General features: G+C 45.0%; 1 protein-coding gene and 1 pseudogene across 1 annotated transcript; one reads left to right on the top strand and one right to left on the bottom strand.

Moving 5' to 3' along the window:
* Positions 1-795: 795 nt before the first annotated feature.
* LOC109767160 (uncharacterized) lies at positions 796-8,596 on the top strand (annotated as a pseudogene).
* Positions 8,597-9,407: 811 nt separating this feature from the next.
* Positions 9,408-12,360, bottom strand: LOC141022121 (uncharacterized). The gene is made up of 2 exons (XM_073498097.1): positions 11,133-12,360; positions 9,408-9,782 (listed from the first exon to the last, which is right to left on the bottom strand). The coding sequence occupies exon 1, from the start codon at positions 12,157-12,159 to the stop codon at positions 11,587-11,589; it is 573 nt and encodes a 190-aa protein (XP_073354198.1). The 5' UTR covers positions 12,160-12,360; the 3' UTR covers positions 9,408-9,782; positions 11,133-11,586.
* Between the last annotated feature and the right edge of the window lie 7,452 nt (positions 12,361-19,812).

The following is a 19,812-nucleotide window of genomic DNA, read 5'->3' on the forward strand; positions in this document are numbered from 1 at the left end:
ATAATTGAGAAACACAAAAATAGTAAAAAAAAATATACAATCATACAGAATCAACAAGAATGCAATAGCAAACAGAAGATCCCATGGCACAAGAAAACCGAAGGAATTGTAATTTGGATGGCACGCAAGAAAACACACACTCAATCCTGTACGAATGATTATGTAAAAAGAATTCTACTAAATATTGAAATCCTTATATATGCAAGGCATAACAAACCGATATGTGGTGATTTGGGTGGCACCATTCCTTTAACACCCCCCCCCCCCCCCCCCTTTAAAAATTATTATTCTACATGAGTCTTGTCAAATTCCTGCAAATGGCCTTAGAAATTAAACCACTTCAACCGGAAAAACAACATCTAAAGGCAGGTTCGGATTCCCTCCCCTTCACAACTCCGCTCAGGGAGCTGGAGGAGTAGCAGTTCAAAATCGCAGAATGGGGAAGGAGGCGCTCCGCAGATCCTGAGATTTTACGGAGTGGGAGGATTACCGAACAGCCCCTAACACTCCTCTCAAATGCCAAAAAGAAAGAAAGAGAAAGGAAAAGAGCATCAAGAAAAGATCCATTGGGAAAAATAAAGCGTCCTCTGCGACCGCAAGGGGTACCCAATAGACGCACACCCAACTCGTTTAAAGCCGGCGAGGAAGCCCAGGAACAGCCGCCCACTCCTCCACTTCCCACTTCCCACTTCCCACCTCTGAAACCACCCAACCATCTTCCTCCCCTTTGGAGCCTGATCGACGAACTCCGGTAATGGCGCAAGCGCTGGTCGTCGTCGTCTCCGGCCGGCGACGATGGCGGCTGCACGGGCGCACGTGGAGAGGCTCCGGCGGGAGCGGTACTACATCGGGCGCGGCGGGCAGAACCCGCTGGCGGAGAACATGCACCAGGCGGAGAACTACCTGAGCCAGGAGCTCTACTCCAAGGACGTCCACTTCCTCATGGAGCTCGTCCAGGTGACCTTGCTTTCTTGCTTTCTTCTTCCTTCGGCACTCTGTTTTTGTACTACTCTACAAAAAAATTCTGTGGTTATGTACAATGCTACTTACTATACTACTAGTACAAAAAAAATTCAGAGTGTGGATTCTATTATGTGCACTCAGATTAGTGTGGATTTTATTTCTATGCATTCTCAAGAAAGCGTACGGATTTATTTATTTTTCCTCAAAATGCTTTCACAAATTATTTTTATGTGCATTTGGTTCATCTTGTGCCTACAAAAATCTACAGTTCTGATTAATTTCGTTATTATACATACCCCCCCCCCCACACACCCCCCAAACTGAACTTTCTGGCCTTTTTTCATTTACAACTTTATGTTTTATTATTTGCGCAGAAACCCGGTTATTTTTTCCTGCAAAAAAATACGAAGCAACAAATTCTTTTTTTTCAGTTCGAAAAGGCAGCAATATTTTATTAATGCAGGGTAATTTCCTTTACTTTTCTAAGCACTGTTTAGTGAAAGTGACTGTTGGTTTTTCTGCTCACCGCAGTTTCCTGTGAGCTCATTTGATGTCAAGTAGGGCCTACCCTTCAGTTGCATAGTATAGCTAGGATCAATTGATAAAGATGTTTTCCTTAGGATTAGGCACTGTGGCAGCACAAAAGTCGCATTAACTCTGAACATATAAACTCGCATTTTCTGTGTTTACTTTGCATTTTCAGTTTTCACACCACAGTACATTTATTCAACAAGCATTTGGCTTCTTCTTTTTTGGCGGGGGGACTCGTATTTGGATTTATGGTGGCTGGTGGCCATGTTCTCCAAAAAATGGAGGGCTAAATGATCTCTTATTTGTATTTATGAAGTAACTGTTTTAGGAACACTACTACGGTAAAGAAAAGAAAAAATAAAAGACCAAATTCAGATCTAGTGTAACCATTTTCTGCTTTACGGAAAACAGAGATCTCCTTTATTTCTTTTCCACATTAAGAAACTATTGCAGATCCGATGTAACCATTGTAGCTTTAGCCTTGAGAACATTTTCAGTTTGCCTGTTGCCTCCACGCTATTTTGCAACCTGTTTGATTTGAAAACTTGATACAATTTTGCCGTCAAGACTGTTGAAATAACTGTGACTCTGACAAACTTGTGTGTTGCTACATGGGCTTGTTTTTCTCAAATCTCATTAACGTTTCGGTATATATATATTGCGTTTCAGATTAATGCACTTTATTCAGCTGTATTTGCTCAATATCACATTCATGTTAACATTTTATTCCTGAATAACTAGAACGCTGAAGACAATGAGTACCCTGATGGAGTAGCACCGTCATTGGAGTTTCTAGTAACATCAACTGACATCACTGGATCTGGTGCATCGTCAACTTTACTCATTTTCAACAACGAGAAGGGCTTCTCTCCATCGAATATTCAGTCTATTTGTGGCGTGGGAAAATCAACGAAAAAAGGAAACAGGGACAAGGGTTACATTGGAGAGAAAGGTGAATCTTTGCAGCTCATGAATCCTTTTGTGTTCACTCGGCCAATTTGAAGCATTTTACCTTTTAATGTTAGAACTTCAATTTTGTTAGCGCGTCACCGGTTGGAACTTTCCCTGTCAAACGTTATGGTAGCTGCTATATATCAAATGACATATAAGATGGGCACAATTCTATTTAGCACTTAATCTAGTGCTTAGTTAGAATGGTGGTGGAGCAAATATTCTCATAATGTATATGTATTGCAAAACAAATTGGGTGCAGCATGCACAGTATTGCTTGAGATGATTTGTGGTGCAAGATATCATGCATTCATTTCCTGACACTCAGAAACAGAGATGTGTGCATGTTCTGAAATATTAGTGTAAGAAAATAGTACCGACCACAAAATATTACCACTGGCCTTTTAAGGCCCATTGTATCTAGAAGTAAGACTCATTATTTATCATATATATTACCACATCAAATCTTCTTGATGTTAAGTTGTCACTTGTGCATTTCACTATTGTCTCGAAAGTGTGTGGATCTTCTTTCATAGCCTTGCTAGGCAAACTTTAGTTTTTGGCAGGCTCCTAGAAATCGGCCTTTGCATGGCAAATTCATGCACATGGCACATCAACTTTATTAACAATTTTTCCCCTCCTGTAGTATGTTTCTGATTGAAAAACATTACTCTTCATTAATAGCTTACTGAAGCAGATCCATCAAATACAGACTTGGTATAAATAATATTAAGCATGCATCGCTTCACTTTTGTTTTTAAGGCATGCTGGGCAATTGTTTCCATTCGTAGAAAAGATAAGATGTGCAAAAGATACATAGGCCCATATGGATATAACAATTTTAGCCATTTCATTTGAAGAGTTAGTCTGTGGTTATGTACATGCTTAACGTATATGTTCCCCTTATATTGAAACTCAAAATTTGTAATATCAATGTCTCTTTTTATATAGGTATTGGATTCAAAAGTGTGTTCCTGATATCAAGCCAGCCCCATATATTTAGTAATGGGTATCAAATCAAGTTTAATGAGAAGCCGTGTCCAGAATGCAATATTGGATACATTGTCCCAGAGTGGGTTGAATCCAGGCCTAGCCTTTCAGATATCAAACAGATATATGGGTCTACCAGAGTCCTTCCAACAACCTGTATCGTCCTGCCTTTGAAGGATGAGAAGGTCACTGCGGTGAAGCAGCAGCTTTCGAGCTTGCATCCAGAAATGCTACTGTTTCTGTCAAAGATCAGGCGGCTTTCTGTCCGTGAAGATAACGGCAACGCTAGAGGCAGCACTGTTAGTGAGATTGCAATATCGAGTGAGAAGAACTTTGAAGTGAGGAAGAACATGCATGCGGAGTCTTACACGGTCTTTTTATCTGCTCAAGAGAATGAGAGTGAAGCAGAGTGCGGGTACCATATGTGGAGGTAGGGGTTCCCTGTCAAGGCAGAGAACAGGGTGGACAAGCGTACTGAAATCGATGAGTGGGTCATCACCCTAGCCTTCCCTCTTAAGGAGCGACTATCCCGTGGGAAGCAGCTATTCCCTGGCGTATATGCCTTCCTTCCCACGGAGATGGTGACCAACTTCCCCTTCATCATTCAGGCTGACTTCCTCCTTGCATCTTCAAGAGAGGCGATATTGTTCGATAGTCCATGGAACAAGGGAATTCTGGAGTGTATCCCAAGTGCATTCATGAATGCCTTTGTAGCACTTGTCAAGTCCAGAACAGATGCACCAGCAATGACTATTCCATCGATGTTCCATTACCTGCCAGTCAGTCCTTCGATGATCCCTTTACTTGAGCCTGTTAGGTCTGGCATCAAAGACAAGGTTCTCGTCGAGGATATAGTTCCATGTGAGTCTCACACTCCACAGAAGATGTTTTGCAAGCCTTGTGAGGTTGCGTGGCTCAAACCAGCATTTTGGGATATCCTTGTCAAGGCGAGAGAGTCTGGAGTGGACCTTAAGAACCTGTCAACCCATGGAACCTACATTCTCAGCTCTCATTTCGACAAGAGTGCATACAACAGTGTTCTTACATTTCTGGATGTCAAAAGCGTGAGCCATGAATGATATGCAAAATGCATCGAGGGGTCTAACCTTGTCAGCAATGTAGATGAACAGCTTTATCTTGAACTTCTATCTTTTGTCGCACACGGTTGGCAAAACTTTTCCAGTACAAAGATGATGCAAATTCCTCTGCTGAAGTATGTTGACAGGAACAAAAATGTATCTATCTGGAGCATATCCAGAGCTAGTCAGTGGAGTGATAGACTGTGTATTGCATCTGATGGGAAGTGGATGTCATGGCTTATCAGCTGGAACCAGGAGTTTCCATCTTCTAACCGGCTTTTTGTGCCTCCCAGTACACAAACAGCTCTGCAAGGTTTCGCGTAGAAGGAAAAAGTGACATACTGGCTTCAGAGCCATGCAAAAGTGGAGGTTGTATCTGTATACAGTTTCGGCAATATTGTGGTTAAATCCTTGAACTGTGATGGAAGGCCTGCCATCGCCTTTCCTCACTTTCTGTATCATTCATCCAATAAGAATTACATGGAGAGCTACCAGTTAGCAGACATGTGTCGTACCATGCCGGTAATTGACAACTATGGCAATGCTGTCACGGAAAGGCAAAGCATTCTAGTTCCTGCAAATGGTAGCAAATGGGTTGGACTGATGGGCACAAACCCATGGAGGAATGAGAAATACATTGAACTGTCAGCAGATTACAAGTCAGCAGGTCATTTTGCCGGGAACTACACACCTGCAGATCAGATCTTGGATTTTCTCAAGACAAAGATGCAGGCCTCGGATGTGCCATTCATACACCCTCCAAATGCAAGTTTCCCGACAGCCTCATCACCTCTGACTGTGGACAATGCAATCTTGCTACTGCAATGGATAAGAAATTTAAAGTCAAAAGGTGTATAACTACCAGCTAGTTTCTTGGCTTGTGTGAAAGAAGGAAGTTGGCTGAAGACATCAGTCGGATACAAGCCCCCGGCTGAATCATTTGTCCAGTTCTGAGTGGGGTAATCTCTTGCAAAATGGATCTTCCTGTGTTGATATAGCAATGATCGATCAACAGTTCTATCAATACAAAATGAATGCATATAGGGAGGAACTCAAGGTGATCGGGGTAAGATTTGAATTTGGGGAGGCATCAGCTTACATCGGCAGACAGCTCATGTCGATGGCTGCAAGCAATATGCTGACTAGACAGCATGTATATGAGCTGCTTCGGCTGATTCGGTTTCTTCAACAGAAGGTTCTGTCACCAAGTGAACTAGTCAACAGCGTGAAAGATGGACGATGGATGAAGAGTATTCTAGGCTACATGTCTCCTTCTTGCTGTATCATATATGATTCAGACTGGGCAGTTGCATCTTGTATCAGTACCCAGCCATTCCTTGATGTTGGATTCTATGGCGAGTCCATCCTTGACTACAAACAAGAGCTGAAGTTGCTTGGTGTTCAAGTTGGGTTTGAAAACAGTGAAAATACTTGCAAGCTTATAATTGATAATTTCAAGTTCAGTTCTTCATCTATCACTTCTGATGCTACTGCACTAATCCTCAAGTGTATCCGGTATGCTAGCCCATGTGATGATTTCTTGAGGAAGCTCAGAGATTTGAAATGGTTGAAGACCAATGTGGGATTCCGTGCTCCTAGTGAATCTTTTCTTCTAGATCCAGAATGGGAGTGCCTGGTAAAGGTGTTCAACGGAGTTCCTGTAGTTGATTCTGGATTTTATGGCAGTAAGATCAGCCCGTACAAAGAAGAGTTGAAGAAGACAGGGTTGATTGCAGGATTTGACCAGGCATCGAAGGCTATAGCAAATATTTTCAAGCAGATGGTCCTGAACTCATCGCTTACAAAGGCAAGTGTCCTGGCTCTTCTAGCTTGTTATCGGAAGCTGAGAACACACGACCCAATTCCTGTTGATCTTTTCAACTGCATGCGGAGTGAGAAATGGCTGTGCACATCACTGGGATTCAGGTTACCGTCGGAGGCAATCTTATTTGATGAAGGTTGGCAGTCTCTGTCGCCAATAGCAAGCTTACCCTTCATCAATGATGGTGACTCTAATGGTGGTTTAGGCAAAGAGATGCATGGTTACAAAGCTGAGCTGAAAGATTTAGGTGTCACAACAGAAGTGAAAGCTCATGGTGCTAGGCCTACCGTCACTGGTCTCAACATTTGTGATAACCCTGTAGACATTCCTGCAACTAGGTTTGTCATCAATGGTCTCAACATTCCTGCAGACCCTGCAGCCATATCTGCCGCTACCGTGTTGTCATTGCTTGGGTGTGTCAAGAGCTGGCTGGCCTGTGCAGCAACATTTCCCAAGGAATTTATGGAGGAAATCACTAGCTGCAAGTGGTTGAAGACAACACTTGGATACCAATCTCCTGATGGATGCATACTCTTTGATCCCAAGCAGTCTTCCATATGCATAACAGATGGCCCTTTCATCGATGAATCTTTCTATGGTTCAGAGATCGCCTCATTCAAGGATGCACTGGCGGCAATCCGAGTAACTGTGGATGTTCGATGTGGGCATGGCCTTTTTGCTCAGCATCTGAGGAGCCACAAAGAAATTGCTACCATTTCCAGGATCTACTTGTACCTCAAGGAGTGCAGCTGGGAGCCTGAGAAGAAGAACAAAGAGGGCACTGGCTGGATTTGGATACCAAATGAAAGGGGAAGTGGAGAATGGGTGAGCCCGCTGATCTGTGTTCTTCACGATCAGAACAACCTCTTCAGCCAGCAGCTGCATGTGTTGGGCAGATACTATGATGACAGGAAGCTGCTCCACTTCTTTTCATCTGCTTTCGGCGTGAGGCATGGCCCTGGTGCCGAAGACCATTGCAAGCTCTGGAGCGCATGGGAGAGCTCTGGCAGTGAGATATCCGTAACCAATTGCTCTGCTTTCTGGCAGTTCATTGCAAGGAACTAGAGCAAGAACATGGAGAAGCTTCTGTCTGGTTGCGTCAAGGTCCCGGTTTGTACTGATGGGAAGATCATTTTGTCGCGGAAGGAGGACGCGTTCATTCCCGATGATTTGCTACTCAAGGATCTGTTTGACAGGCTTCCTCGACAATCCATTTTCATATGGTATCCTCCTCCTGTCTCTCGATCAAGGCTTAACAACATATATGGAAGCATCGGTGTTGAGGCAGTATCCAAAGCCGCCGAGAAGAGCGATTCTTTTGTCACCTTGGGCCAGGATGGCGGTTGCAAAACTGTTGCTGACCAGCGTGAGGTGATGAGTGCCGGTCTGGTCCAGATAGTCCTTGCTTTCCTTGCTGATCCAGCTCTTGACATTGCTTCCAAAGAACGGCACACTATGGTCTCTTGCCTGCTGAATGTGAGCATCCTGGAGACCAAGGAGCCGATCACGGTGGGGTACCGTGTGAGGCTGTCCTCTGGAGAGGCTGTGGACGTGGAGGCCAGCCGGATGATCAGGTGGGAGAGGGAGAACTCGAAGTTGTACGTGCAGCGAGGCAATAGTGTTGGTGCTGGTGCTGGTGCTGCAGCTGGTTACAAAGAGAAGATCGAGTTTGCGACCAACTTTGCTGACGAGATAGCCCGAGGACTGCTGTTTGAGACGCCGGACCGGATCCCTTCGCTTGCTGAACTCGTGAAGGTCGGCAGTCTGGTGGACTTCCAGGACGACGCTGTTGAGTACCTGCTCAAGTCCAAGAATCTGCAGCTGTTCCCTGAAGACGAGGCTTTCCTGAATGCCACGCCCCTAGGTCTATCCCTCCCTGACAAACTCACAAGATTTCATCTCACTACTTGTTTGCATATTTTCTCATTTTCTATTGAATCGGATTCTAAAATCATTGCTTAAAGTGGAAACCCGCATAAAAGAGGCCCTTTAAATTGAATTTCTATTTTCAAAAATGGGGTTTACAAAATTTTTAATGACTCTGAGGAATTTTTTCCCTGCTGATGCCAACTAAGCACAACTCTAAACTCCTGTATGTATGCATGTGGCAGCAAGAAGAATTAGCAGTCTTCTTCGGCTTTCACTCTTTCATGTCCCTCTGCGTGAGTCGCGGGTTAAACGGTAAGGGCATTGTTTTTCGCTTCTTTTGCACAATGTAGGTTCCTCCGATGTTGCATCGGTTTCAGAGTCGCTGCGATAGAGCCTGACATTTGTGATATTTTTTTTCTTGGTAATTTGTATGGTAGGTTGTTGATGGCCACAGTGGCAGGGAGCTTTGGTGTGTGCCGCGTATCCAGAGCATTTTCATGAACGCAACTAAGTGATTCATTACTACAACCTCAGATTCAGAGATAATTTGTTGCTTTCAGTTCAGCACTAAACAAGCCCATGTTCTGCTTGTTTGTACTATGTGTGGGGCTCTCTGCCTTGTTGGCCAGAATCTGTTTAGTCAAGTGTCTGGCACTTGTTGGAGTTAATTGCGTATAAGGTTACTATTGAGCATTATAATAGAGTCAAATGTAATTGCTCATGGAGGAAGTATCTCTTAGAAACCTGTGTTTCAGTGGGAACATGGAAACCAAGACGTGAGCCATTGGATCTATGATCCAAGGGCTTCTTCTCCCACCAACCTCACTCCATGCACTTTACCGAAAAAAAGGCCTAGGATCTTTGTGCGAAGTAATAACCAGTCATGTGGGCGCTTGTATGAAAAATGTTTGGCCGACAACCCAAGTTTCAAATCCGACGACCCACGCTTGAGTTTCCATGTTTACACCGAGTGAAGGCCTTCCCGCATAAAAAAACATAATCCAACTTATTTATATAACTTTAAATTTATGTTAGTTCGAACAATTATTCATTAAAAAGAGATAAACTGAACCATGTATAGTAAAAATTACTGAGATGGCATATATAGTTGTCCCACCTGTGTTGACACTGAACCATGGCCAAGGTATTCTGTAGATGCATCATGTGTGATTTTCTGCCCATATGGTGTGCACACATACAGATTTGCTTTGACAGATTCAAAATTTCATTCCTTCCAATAGACATAGAAGCAGAGGATCAAACAAACCCAACATCCGCTGATGCAGACTGCACTACAGCTCATGCAAAGGTAAGAGAAAATTACCCGCCATAGAGAGGCTTCATGGCAAGAAATTCATTGTCAGTTACCGAAATGACCAGACCTTAAATGTTGAGTTCTTCTATTTTAAAGTGCAAGCAACAGAGCATCTAGAAAATGAAGCGCCACTTGAATCGCTCCCAATGATTAATACAACAGTTGTTTTAGAAGTTTAGGCTCTTCGTCTTCTATGTCAGCAGAAGGTTGCTGTCAGAAGGTCACACAGCAACCGAGGATCCTCTTGCAGCTCCACCTTCTTCTGAACATGACCAACAGAAGAATTCATCATCAGAAGCAAAACAAAACTGAGGTATGCAAAACAGATTTAAATTTCTATAGATTAAATTCATCAATGCTCCCGTTTACTAATATAGTATGCTAATTGTTTTCCAGCCATTGAATGAGATAATAAGTTCAGATGGCAAGAAAACACGGGCAGCCAATTAATATAATATGCCGCAAAAGAATTGCTCCCTGCAAAAACTTTGGAAGCTGTTGTTCAAGACAACTAGACTACATTTCAGACGTGTTGTTACCCAATAGTCGTGAAAGTTGCTCTTTGTCCTGTAAACATGAACTGTCTTGTGGGCATGTGTGCATGTTCGTTAAACTAGGTAGCCTATGTTTGTGTGCTTTATAAAAATACGTTGTTCAAGTGGCAGTGGTGTCCTTTTGGTTAAATCGTTGTAGATGTGAACCGAGTCATCGGCATGTTTCCATGTCCGTTAAACTAAGTAGTTTAAGTTTGTGTGCTCCTTTGAACCAATATGCTCTTCGGATTGCAGTGGTGCCCATTTTGTTTAAATCGGAACTAGCTGCTTCTGTTGTTTGGCCACCATCTTTCCCTATTCTGTTTGGCTATGTTTTCTCCTTGGCAAAACATTTCATTATTCCACCGATGAAACAGACTAGACCATTCTATTTCTGCAATCCTTCAAACTTTTGCCATCCATGCTAACTTATTTTTCTATCTCTATGATGAATCAAGTCATTTGCTGGAGTGCATTTAGCTGTGGCCTAAAAGGACATGGTTTACAAGCACCAGCAGAATAACCTGCAATTTAGCCAACAATGGGCTCGCCCAGGCCTCCCGTCGGGCGCGGCGTGCGGACTGGAATTGGACGAACTCCAGGTGGCAGAAGTATGTTCAAGGAATTAGAGTTTGACACATCCTTGTCTACTCGCATTCAACGCTACACCAAGTGAATTTCTAAGCAAGCCCATAGCACAACAAAGTAGATTATCTAAACAGCCAATCAATCATGTTAGGAGGTAAAGTAAACCACAAAACAAACACCTTTGTGGAATCTATCTTTTTCATGTGTTTAATTAATGTAGTGATTCAAGGACATGATGAGAGAAGTGAAGTTGTAACTAATTAGAATAAACTACACCATCATCATCATATTAAAAATCCCCTTTTGGGCACGAAGCAAGTACTGCTTGTAACCTTGAAACTACATCAGGCCAATCATATAATTGCATGATAGATATTAATGATCCAGGGAACCAGTAACACAATAGTACTAACTGACCAAAAGAGGAACCAGCTATAGTATTTTAATTTCTATATATACTGTCATTCATGTGCAACATTATTCAGAATTGCCTTTTTCGAGGAGCTTGAAGATTTCACTTGGGAAGAAGATGTAACCAAAGGATCTTCCCGTTCTTAGAGCAGCTACCCCCTTCAGAGTCTTGCTCCTCATGCCAAGAGCATCCACGACTGTTCGTCCCTGTGGTCAACCTTGGCCATGATGTAAACAACATCATCGTCATGCAAGCTGAGAGCAGGATGCCCTGCGTGGAGTCTACTCAAGATTGGACTCTCCATTGCAGCCTCGACACGAGGAAGCAACCCAGAGTGGCTGTCGTCCACCGCAATCTGTGATGCCTTGAGCTCATGGCTGATTATCCACTTCTTATCGGGCTCCAGCCATCTTTCTATGGCGGCGCCCCAGTCCTGCGGAGTGTAGGTGACGCCATTGTCTGATCCAGGCACGGGATGAGCCCACACCTCCATGTATCTGATGCAGCCATCCGAGCCGACAGCAACATCCCGATCATAGCCTGCAATTCTCTTCTTCTTGCATAGGGAACCGTATGAAACGAAGGACTTCATCATCACCATCTAGCAGATCACAGATAAGGATGCCTTTCACATGGTCGACCCAGCAGATCGAGCCCGGGAGGGCGAAGGACTTGGTCGGGATGCCAAAGTCACATTCCTGAGGCGACTCGGCATGCATCAGACGAGTGCTCCAGGTCCACGACCCGTGGTCGAACTCCAACAGGTCGACGGCGTAGTACCCCCGGGCCAAGGTCTTGTGGAGAACGGCGACAAAGAGCCTGTCTTGGCCCGGGCAGCGCAGAAGGCCGATAGAACCGTCGGTGAGCGGGCAGGTGGGGAGGGGCATGACCATGCTGAAGCGGGCGCTGGCGCTGTAGAGAAAGTAGTCGTTGCCTTTCGGGCCGACGGGGATGCGGAGGAGGGCGACGTCGCCGTGGGTGCGGAGGACGCGGGGCAGACGGTCGAGCGGGTGGCAGGGAGGAGGCCGGGGAGGTGGACGGTGAAGTAGGAGAGGAGCGGCCCAGAAGGTGAGGCCGAGGACGTCGCCGCTCTCGGTGGTGCACATGCACTAGCTGGTTGAGGCGCTGATGCGGCCGTCGACGTAGACCAGCATGTCGACGAGGGCGGACTCCGACAGTAGGTGTTCGCCGTGGTGCGGGGTATGCGGAGGAAGCCAGCGGATGGGGCGACATCGGGGAAGATCATCCTCCATCTCCATGGCAGAGCAGATCTGCTGGGCGGCGAGCTATGGAGAGTCACAGCACAACAGAGACGGGCGAGGGGAGAGAGCTCTTGGGGTTTGGGAAGGGGAGTGGATAGCCCCGGCGGATGTTTTCAGCCACAAAATCCAGGGCGCGTCACGTGCCCGCCTGCCTCGGCTTCGTGCCTTTCTCGATTTGATTTTATTGTTTTTTAACAACGCCTTGGGATATTTTCGTTGAAAGAAATCTTATACTGTAAGAGCAAGAGCAAGTGCAACCGGGCAGGTTTGCCCGACGGACGAAAAAACACCATCAAATCGCGCTCTTCATAGCAGACCCAAACTTTCGGACTAACCAACACTTCCTATTCGTAGCTCATGTCTGAAATGGATATAGGGATATTCGGGGCGCCACGTCAGATTGACCGATAGAACCCACATCGGAACACAGAGGAACCGCTAGTCTGACGGGCGCCTCCTTCTCTCCATGCCATATGGCCCCGCTTCACGTGCTGCCCAAGGGAGCAACTCCGCCTATTTAAGCCGGACGTCCTTAGCCGAACCCTATCCGTTACATTTCTTCTCTACGTCGCCGCCGGTTCTCTGTCGCCCACTTGCCATGTCGAGGTGCCGATCACCATGTACTTGATGCTGACACCGGAACGCCGGTTGCAACTCCTGGAGGAGATCCGGGCCAGGCACACGGCTCGTTTCGCTGTTGGCCTGCCTCTAGATTCGCCGGAGCGGGAGGAGGAGGAAGAGGATGACAAGCAGCAGGCGGGAGATGATGATGAGGGGGAACAACACCAGGCAAAGCAGTCGCCGAAAACGGAGCCCCAGCCCATGGAGGAGGAGGCGGTGGAGTCAGAGGAGGAGGCAGAGCCGGCTGCGGGCTTCGCCATGGCAGAGTGCGAGGTCGCGCAAGTGGCAGAGATGGCGTAGCAGTCCGCCATCCTCGAGTCCATCCAAGAAGAGGACGGACGCTTCATCCTGCAGTAGAGGGCGGAGAGCGACGAGCTCGTCACCTCTATTTCAGGCGATCACGAGGCAGAGTTGCCGTTGTTGCCTGTCTACCCGAAGCCGGGCACAAAGATCGTTCACATCTCCAACAATGAGTAGTTTTAAATATGTACATAGTACGTAGGTTTTTTATCTGCATGGCTAGTATGAATTTGAGGTATGAAGTTCAAGGTTCATGAATGTGGTAGATGATTTTTATGTGTTGCCTGATCAATATCTGTGGACGGACGCGCCCGGATGCGTCCGCGGGCGTTTAAGGGACGAATTTTGGTACTTTCAGTTGTAGATGCTCCAAGGCGCATCTTCAATTGTGGACCTCTAAAACAGATAAAATATCGGTTCATGATTGAGTAGGAACACGTCCATGGATATGGATACGGGAGGTATGTCCACACACATTCAAAATGGAACTTGACATACTAGGTGATTTTCATGCAAATCTAATATTTTCACTTAAACCGGATCATATTCATGATATTTTCGACATATTTCATTAAATAAAAATGCCCGGAAGTAAACCCAGTCTAAATCTTCATCGTCATCCATGCTCCAAGTCCTTTTTTGTGGCACCCCGGCTCAGAGCAACCGGTTTACCTTACATTGCCAGCCCGGAGATCAACTCGTCTAGCAACACACAACAACTTGATACAGAAATAACCGCTTTATTAATCTCTTGCGAATACATAGGTTCGATGATTACATAAGAAAGCGAGGCCAAGCGGCACACACGGTGCGACTGCACTTATGTACATTATTTAGTAGACAAGTCAGGGGCCTCGACGGTAAGGGGAACATCTACTCGACAGCGGAAGGACGAGGTACAGGAACTCCACTCCACAAGGACACTGCTAGGACACGGCCTAGAATGCGAAGTACCGGTCGACGCCAACTCCTTGCACGGCTCCTCCTGCATCAAGCATGACACGCGAGGTGAGTATTTTGAATGTACTCGCAAGCTCACAGCAAACAAAGCAAACACGACAAACAATAACAAGGCATTTAACAGATTAAATCATGAGCATGAACCTGATGATTTCATTCTTAATGTGCACGTGAATTACCATCACGATCCTCTTCGACTAACTTACCCATCTCGGGGTTACCTCATAACCACCATTGGCATCTTACCATCGTGATCATCACTCGATCACACCAACATCAACTGTAGTTTTCCTCACACGATCACCAACTTCTGCATGCACAGACTCAGTGTTCTTAAGTGTGCAAGTTAATTATTTCTATTGATCCATAGTGTGACCTACTACAAACTGTGTCGATAACCGAGGACACGGATATCGATAGGTTATACACTCTGTAGAGGTTACTACACTGTGTCTGAAGGCGGAGAATAGGGCTGCCAACAAGCGGAGGCGGGTCAAGCAAGAACCGCAAGCGACTCCAGCAGGCCTAGACTTCATCAGCAGCCTCCCCGATGATATGTTGATAGTCATCATCTCCCTTCTCCCAATCAAATATGGGGCGCGGACAACCGTCCTTTCCCGGCGGTGGCGCCCCCTATGGCACTCCACCTCTCTCAACTTCATCGACACCCACGAGCTTTGCCATGGCTATCGCAAAAGCTTGGATGCATTCTCCAAGACCCTCGGCAGTCACCATGGCCCAACCAGAGGCCTTAGCATGGGCAAGTTCCGTTCCAACGGCAAGGATCGAGCCAAGCTTGACGAGTGGTTCCGATCCCCCGCCCTAGATCAGCTCGAGGAGCTCACTTTTGATGATGGGCATATGCGCTCACTGCCAATGTCCGCGCTCCGCCTCGCGCCCACGCTGCGCGTCCCCAAGTTCATGAACTGCCATCCCTCCTTAATGACACGCCCGCTCTTATTCTACCACGACTGAAGCACCTCGAGCTCATCACCGTCTGCCTCCCAAACGGTGACATGGAGCGCCTGCTCCGTGGCTGTATTGCACTCAGGTACCTTCATCTTCAGGCGATCAATGGGTTGAGTAGGTTCCACATCATCTCCATGACTCTCCAGACTATTTATGTGTGTTGCTGGTGCTGCAAGAAGACATCACAAAATGTGTACCACGGTATGGTCATTGAGGACACACCTTCACTTGAGAGATTACTTGTAGTTGATCAAGAAGGTCCAACAAGAATCAATGTCATTTCTGCGCCGAAATTGATAGTGGTGGCTACTCGTCTGACAAATACTCCGAACTTGTTACTGGATCCACACTCGTTCAGGTACAATAGTCGCCTTCTATCTCTCCTTCTAGAAATTAACATTATTTCTAATTTTGAAGATGTATGTTCGTCTGTCATCCCGAAAATGATTCTGACAAGCTTGACCCCAAAACTGCGCACGGTGAAGGTCTTGGCACTAGAATCTATCGGGCCCAACCTGGACCAAGTTGTCAGTTTCCTGAGATGCTTTTTGTGCCTGGAGAAGCTATATATCGAAGTGATGCTCCTTTCCTGTTAAATGTTAACTATAAGGGAGTTTAATTTTTGACACTTTTTTCAAGTTTACAATGATAATGTACTACGATTTCTGAAGGATTTTTTGAGGATTTTAGTACATACATGCCCCCCCCCCATATTGGTTGCTTGATCCATATGGTTACAATCCATAAGCAATTCTCCTTTGGATTCATCTATACTAGTTTTCTGAGATAACTTTTCATCCACTGCAACCTCTTGTGAAGAAGACTACATTTTTCTAGATTGTAATCAAATGCCCATGTTAATAATGTCGGATCGAAGATGGCACGTTAGTGCATTTTACAAATCCTGCGAACTAAATAGGTCTGCAGTAGTGTTTAAAACTGCATGTAGGTACTAACATGTTTTCTTCTTTTGCAGATAAGATTAGGCCCGGTGGTGGAAAATATGTGATACAATATAACAATCACATCGAATGCCTAGATCTGCATCTCTCAGAAATTATTTTGAACTCCTACCGGGGGACCTTACCATAGATTATATTCGCCAGGTTCTTTGTTGTCAGAGTAAGGGTGCTGAAGGTAATGAGGTTTGCCCTACATTTATTTCGCAAAATGAATAGTTTGTTGATCAGTGCCGACGGCTGTGGCATAATGGAATAGGCTCCGAAAAAGCTGAATTTCATTTTGGAACTTCAGATGATAGAGTAATCGGAAGTCAACGTGTCAACCCCATACATGACTTCTCAGTGGCTGATCCCTTTGCAAAAATTATGAGGTTTTGAACCAGCCTTACAAGTGGTAATATTAGTTTTAACCTCTCTTATATCCATGTTCAGCGGATCAGCGCGGGCGTTTGCAGCTGATGAGCTGAATTTCATTTTAATATCAGTTTGAACCTTGTAATCTTCGGATTTGAGCCATATAACTCTGGAATTTGAACCTTGTAATATTTTGAGCTTTTGTGGGACAATCGTCGAAATGGCATCGTATGAGACTCATATATTGATAGCACTATTTTGACCTTAATATGCAATGGACTTAGATTTTATTAGCCATTCTCGAATGTGTTTACCTTGTCGATCTCATAGCACACGATTTGTATAGCTAACTTGACTGCGATCTTCGATATTATTGCACACAGTTGGTTTCTTCAACCGTGTGCCCTGTAGAGTGCAGAATTAATTATCGCACTCGGGTGTCCATCATCACCCTTCTGTGTTACTTTGACCTCATCACCCATGGGTAAACTTATGATCGATGTCATTCCACACACTTCATTTTTACAAAACTTTTTGCCAATAAACACCCACGATTTGTCCCTCTTCTAACCGACGCGTGGCCAAACTAGCTGGGCGAGAATCTTGCACGGTAATTTGCGCGGGAACAGGCTCACCAATGATACATTTGGCGCCTCTTCGAGCCCATGCGTGATGTCTACTATGCAACCTTCTTCTTGTAGACGTTGTTGGGCCTCCAAGTGCAGAGGTTTGTAGGACAGTAGCAAATTTCCCTCAAGTGGATGACCTAAGGTTTATCAATCCATGAGAGGCGTAGGATGAAGATGGTCTCTCTCAAACAACCCTGCAACCAAATAACAAAGAGTCTCTTGTGTCCCCAACACACCCAATACAATGGTAAATTGTATAGGTGCACTAGTTCGGCGAAGAGATGGTGATACAAGTGCAATATGGATGGTAGATATATGTTTTTGTAATCTGAAAATATAAAAACAGCAAGGTAACTAATTATAAAAGCGAGCACAAACGGTATTGCAATACTAGGAAACAAGGCCTAGGGTTCATACTTTCACTAGTGCAAGTTCTCTCAACAATAATAACATAATTGGATCATATAACTATCCCTCAACATGCAACAAAGAGTCACTCCAAAGTCACTAATAGCAGAGAACAAACGAAGAGATTATGGTAGGGTACGAAACCACCTCAAAGTTATTCTTTCCGATCAATCCATTGGGCTATTCCTATAAGTGTCACAAACAGCCCTAGAGTTCGTAGTAAAATAACACCTTAAAACACACATAAACCAAAACCCTAATGTCACCTAGATACTCCAATGGCACCTCAAGTATCCGTGGGTATGATTATACGATATGCATCACATAATCTCAGATTCATCTATTCAACCAACACATAGAACCTCAAAGAGTGCCCCAAAGTTTCTACCGGAGAGTCAAGACGAAAACGTGTGCCAACCCCTATGCATAGGTTCATGGGCGGAACCCGCAAGTTGATCACCAAAACATACATCAAGTGAATCAATAGAATAACCCATTGTCACCACGGTTATCCCACGCAAGACATACATCAAGTGTTCTCAAATCATTAAAGACTCAATCCGATAAGATAACTTCAAAGGGAAAACTCAATCCATTACAAGAGAGTAGAGGGGGAGAAACATCATAAGATCCAACTATAATAGCAAAGCTCGTGATACATCAAGATCGTGCCAAATCAAGAACACGAGAGAGAGAGAGAGAGAGAGAGAGATCAAACACATAGCTACTGGTACATACCCTCAGCCCCGAGGATGAACTACTCCCTCCTCGTCATGGAGAGCGTCGGGATGGTGAAGATGGCCACCAGTGAGGGTTCCCCTCTCCGGCAGGGTGCCGGAACAGGGTCCCGATTGGTTTTTGGTGGCTATAGAGGCTTGCGGCGGCGGAACTCCCGATCTATTCTGTTCCCCGAAGGTTTTAGGGTATATTGGTATATATAGGAGGAAGAAATACGCCAGGGAGCCACGAGGGGCCCATGAGGGTGGAGGGCGCGCCCAGGGGGGTGGGCGCGCCCCCCTGCCTCGTGCCTTCCTCGTTGCTTTCTTGACGTGGACTCCAAGTCTCCCGGGTTGCTTTCTTTCCAAAAATAACTTCTCCAGAAGGTTTCATTCCGTTTTGACTCCGTTTGATATTCCTTTTCTTCGAAACACTGAAACAAGGGAAAAAACAGGAACTGGCACTGGGCTCTGGGTCAATAGGTTAGTCCCAAAAATAATATAAAAGTGTTTAATAAAGCCCATAAACCATCCAAGATGGATAATATAATAGCATGGAACAATCAAAAATTATAGATACGTTGGAGACGTATCAGCATCCCCAAGCTTAATTCCTGCTCGTCCTCGAGTAGGTAAATGATAAAAACAAAAATTTTGATGTGGAATGCTACTTGGCATAATTTCAATGTAATTCTTCTTAATTGTGGTATGAATATTCAGATCCGAAAGATTCAAGATAAAAGTTCATGTTGACATAAAAGTAATAATACTTCAAGCATACTAACTAAGCAATTATGTCCTCTCAAAATAACATGGCCAAAGAAAGTTCATCCCTACAAAATCATATAGTTTAGTCATGATCCATTTTCGTCACACAAGAATGCTCTCATCATGCACAACCCCGATGACAAGCCAAGCAATTGTTTCATACTTTAGTAATCTCAAAAAAAAAAATCAACCTTCACGCAACAGCGCAACGACCCGCAAACAGAAAAACTGCAAATCTGAAATTTGTCATAGGGCTTCACAAACAAGTTCAAATTCAAATGACATAAACAGTTTGCTCGCGAATAAAAGCGAAGTTCATTACACAAAAGAGGGCATGCAAAGGTATGCGCCCATGTCCAGCATCATCTTGGGGGTCGATCTTCACTCAGCGCCATGGAGTCCATCTTGAAGTTCATCGGCGCCACTGTAGCCACCTTCGTCGCTTGTTCCAACTCCCGCACCGAAATCATCCACATTGCCACCGTATGGAGCAGAGAAAACATCACCGGAACTGGCAGACGGACCGGCCGAGGCGACCATTCTCCTCTTCAAGATCTCTCTCCTTGCCATATCATGCCATGTTTTGGTGACGTCGTCCATGTCATTGCGGTTCATTGACATGATCTTGTTCTCTTCGGCGAGCAACAATGACAGCGATTTGTTTTCAGAGGCACGTACTTTTCTCTCCTCAATGGCAGCTCTGCGCAGGCCCTCTTCCTTGAGCATTTGCCATTTTTCTTGCTTCTCTTTTGCCTTCTTTTCGTCCAACTCTTTCTTGATCTCCAACGACTTCAACAACATTAACTCGTT

This window comes from Aegilops tauschii, chromosome 5, assembly GCF_002575655.3.
Source record: "Aegilops tauschii subsp. strangulata cultivar AL8/78 chromosome 5, Aet v6.0, whole genome shotgun sequence".
NCBI lineage: Eukaryota > Viridiplantae > Streptophyta > Magnoliopsida > Poales > Poaceae > Aegilops > Aegilops tauschii.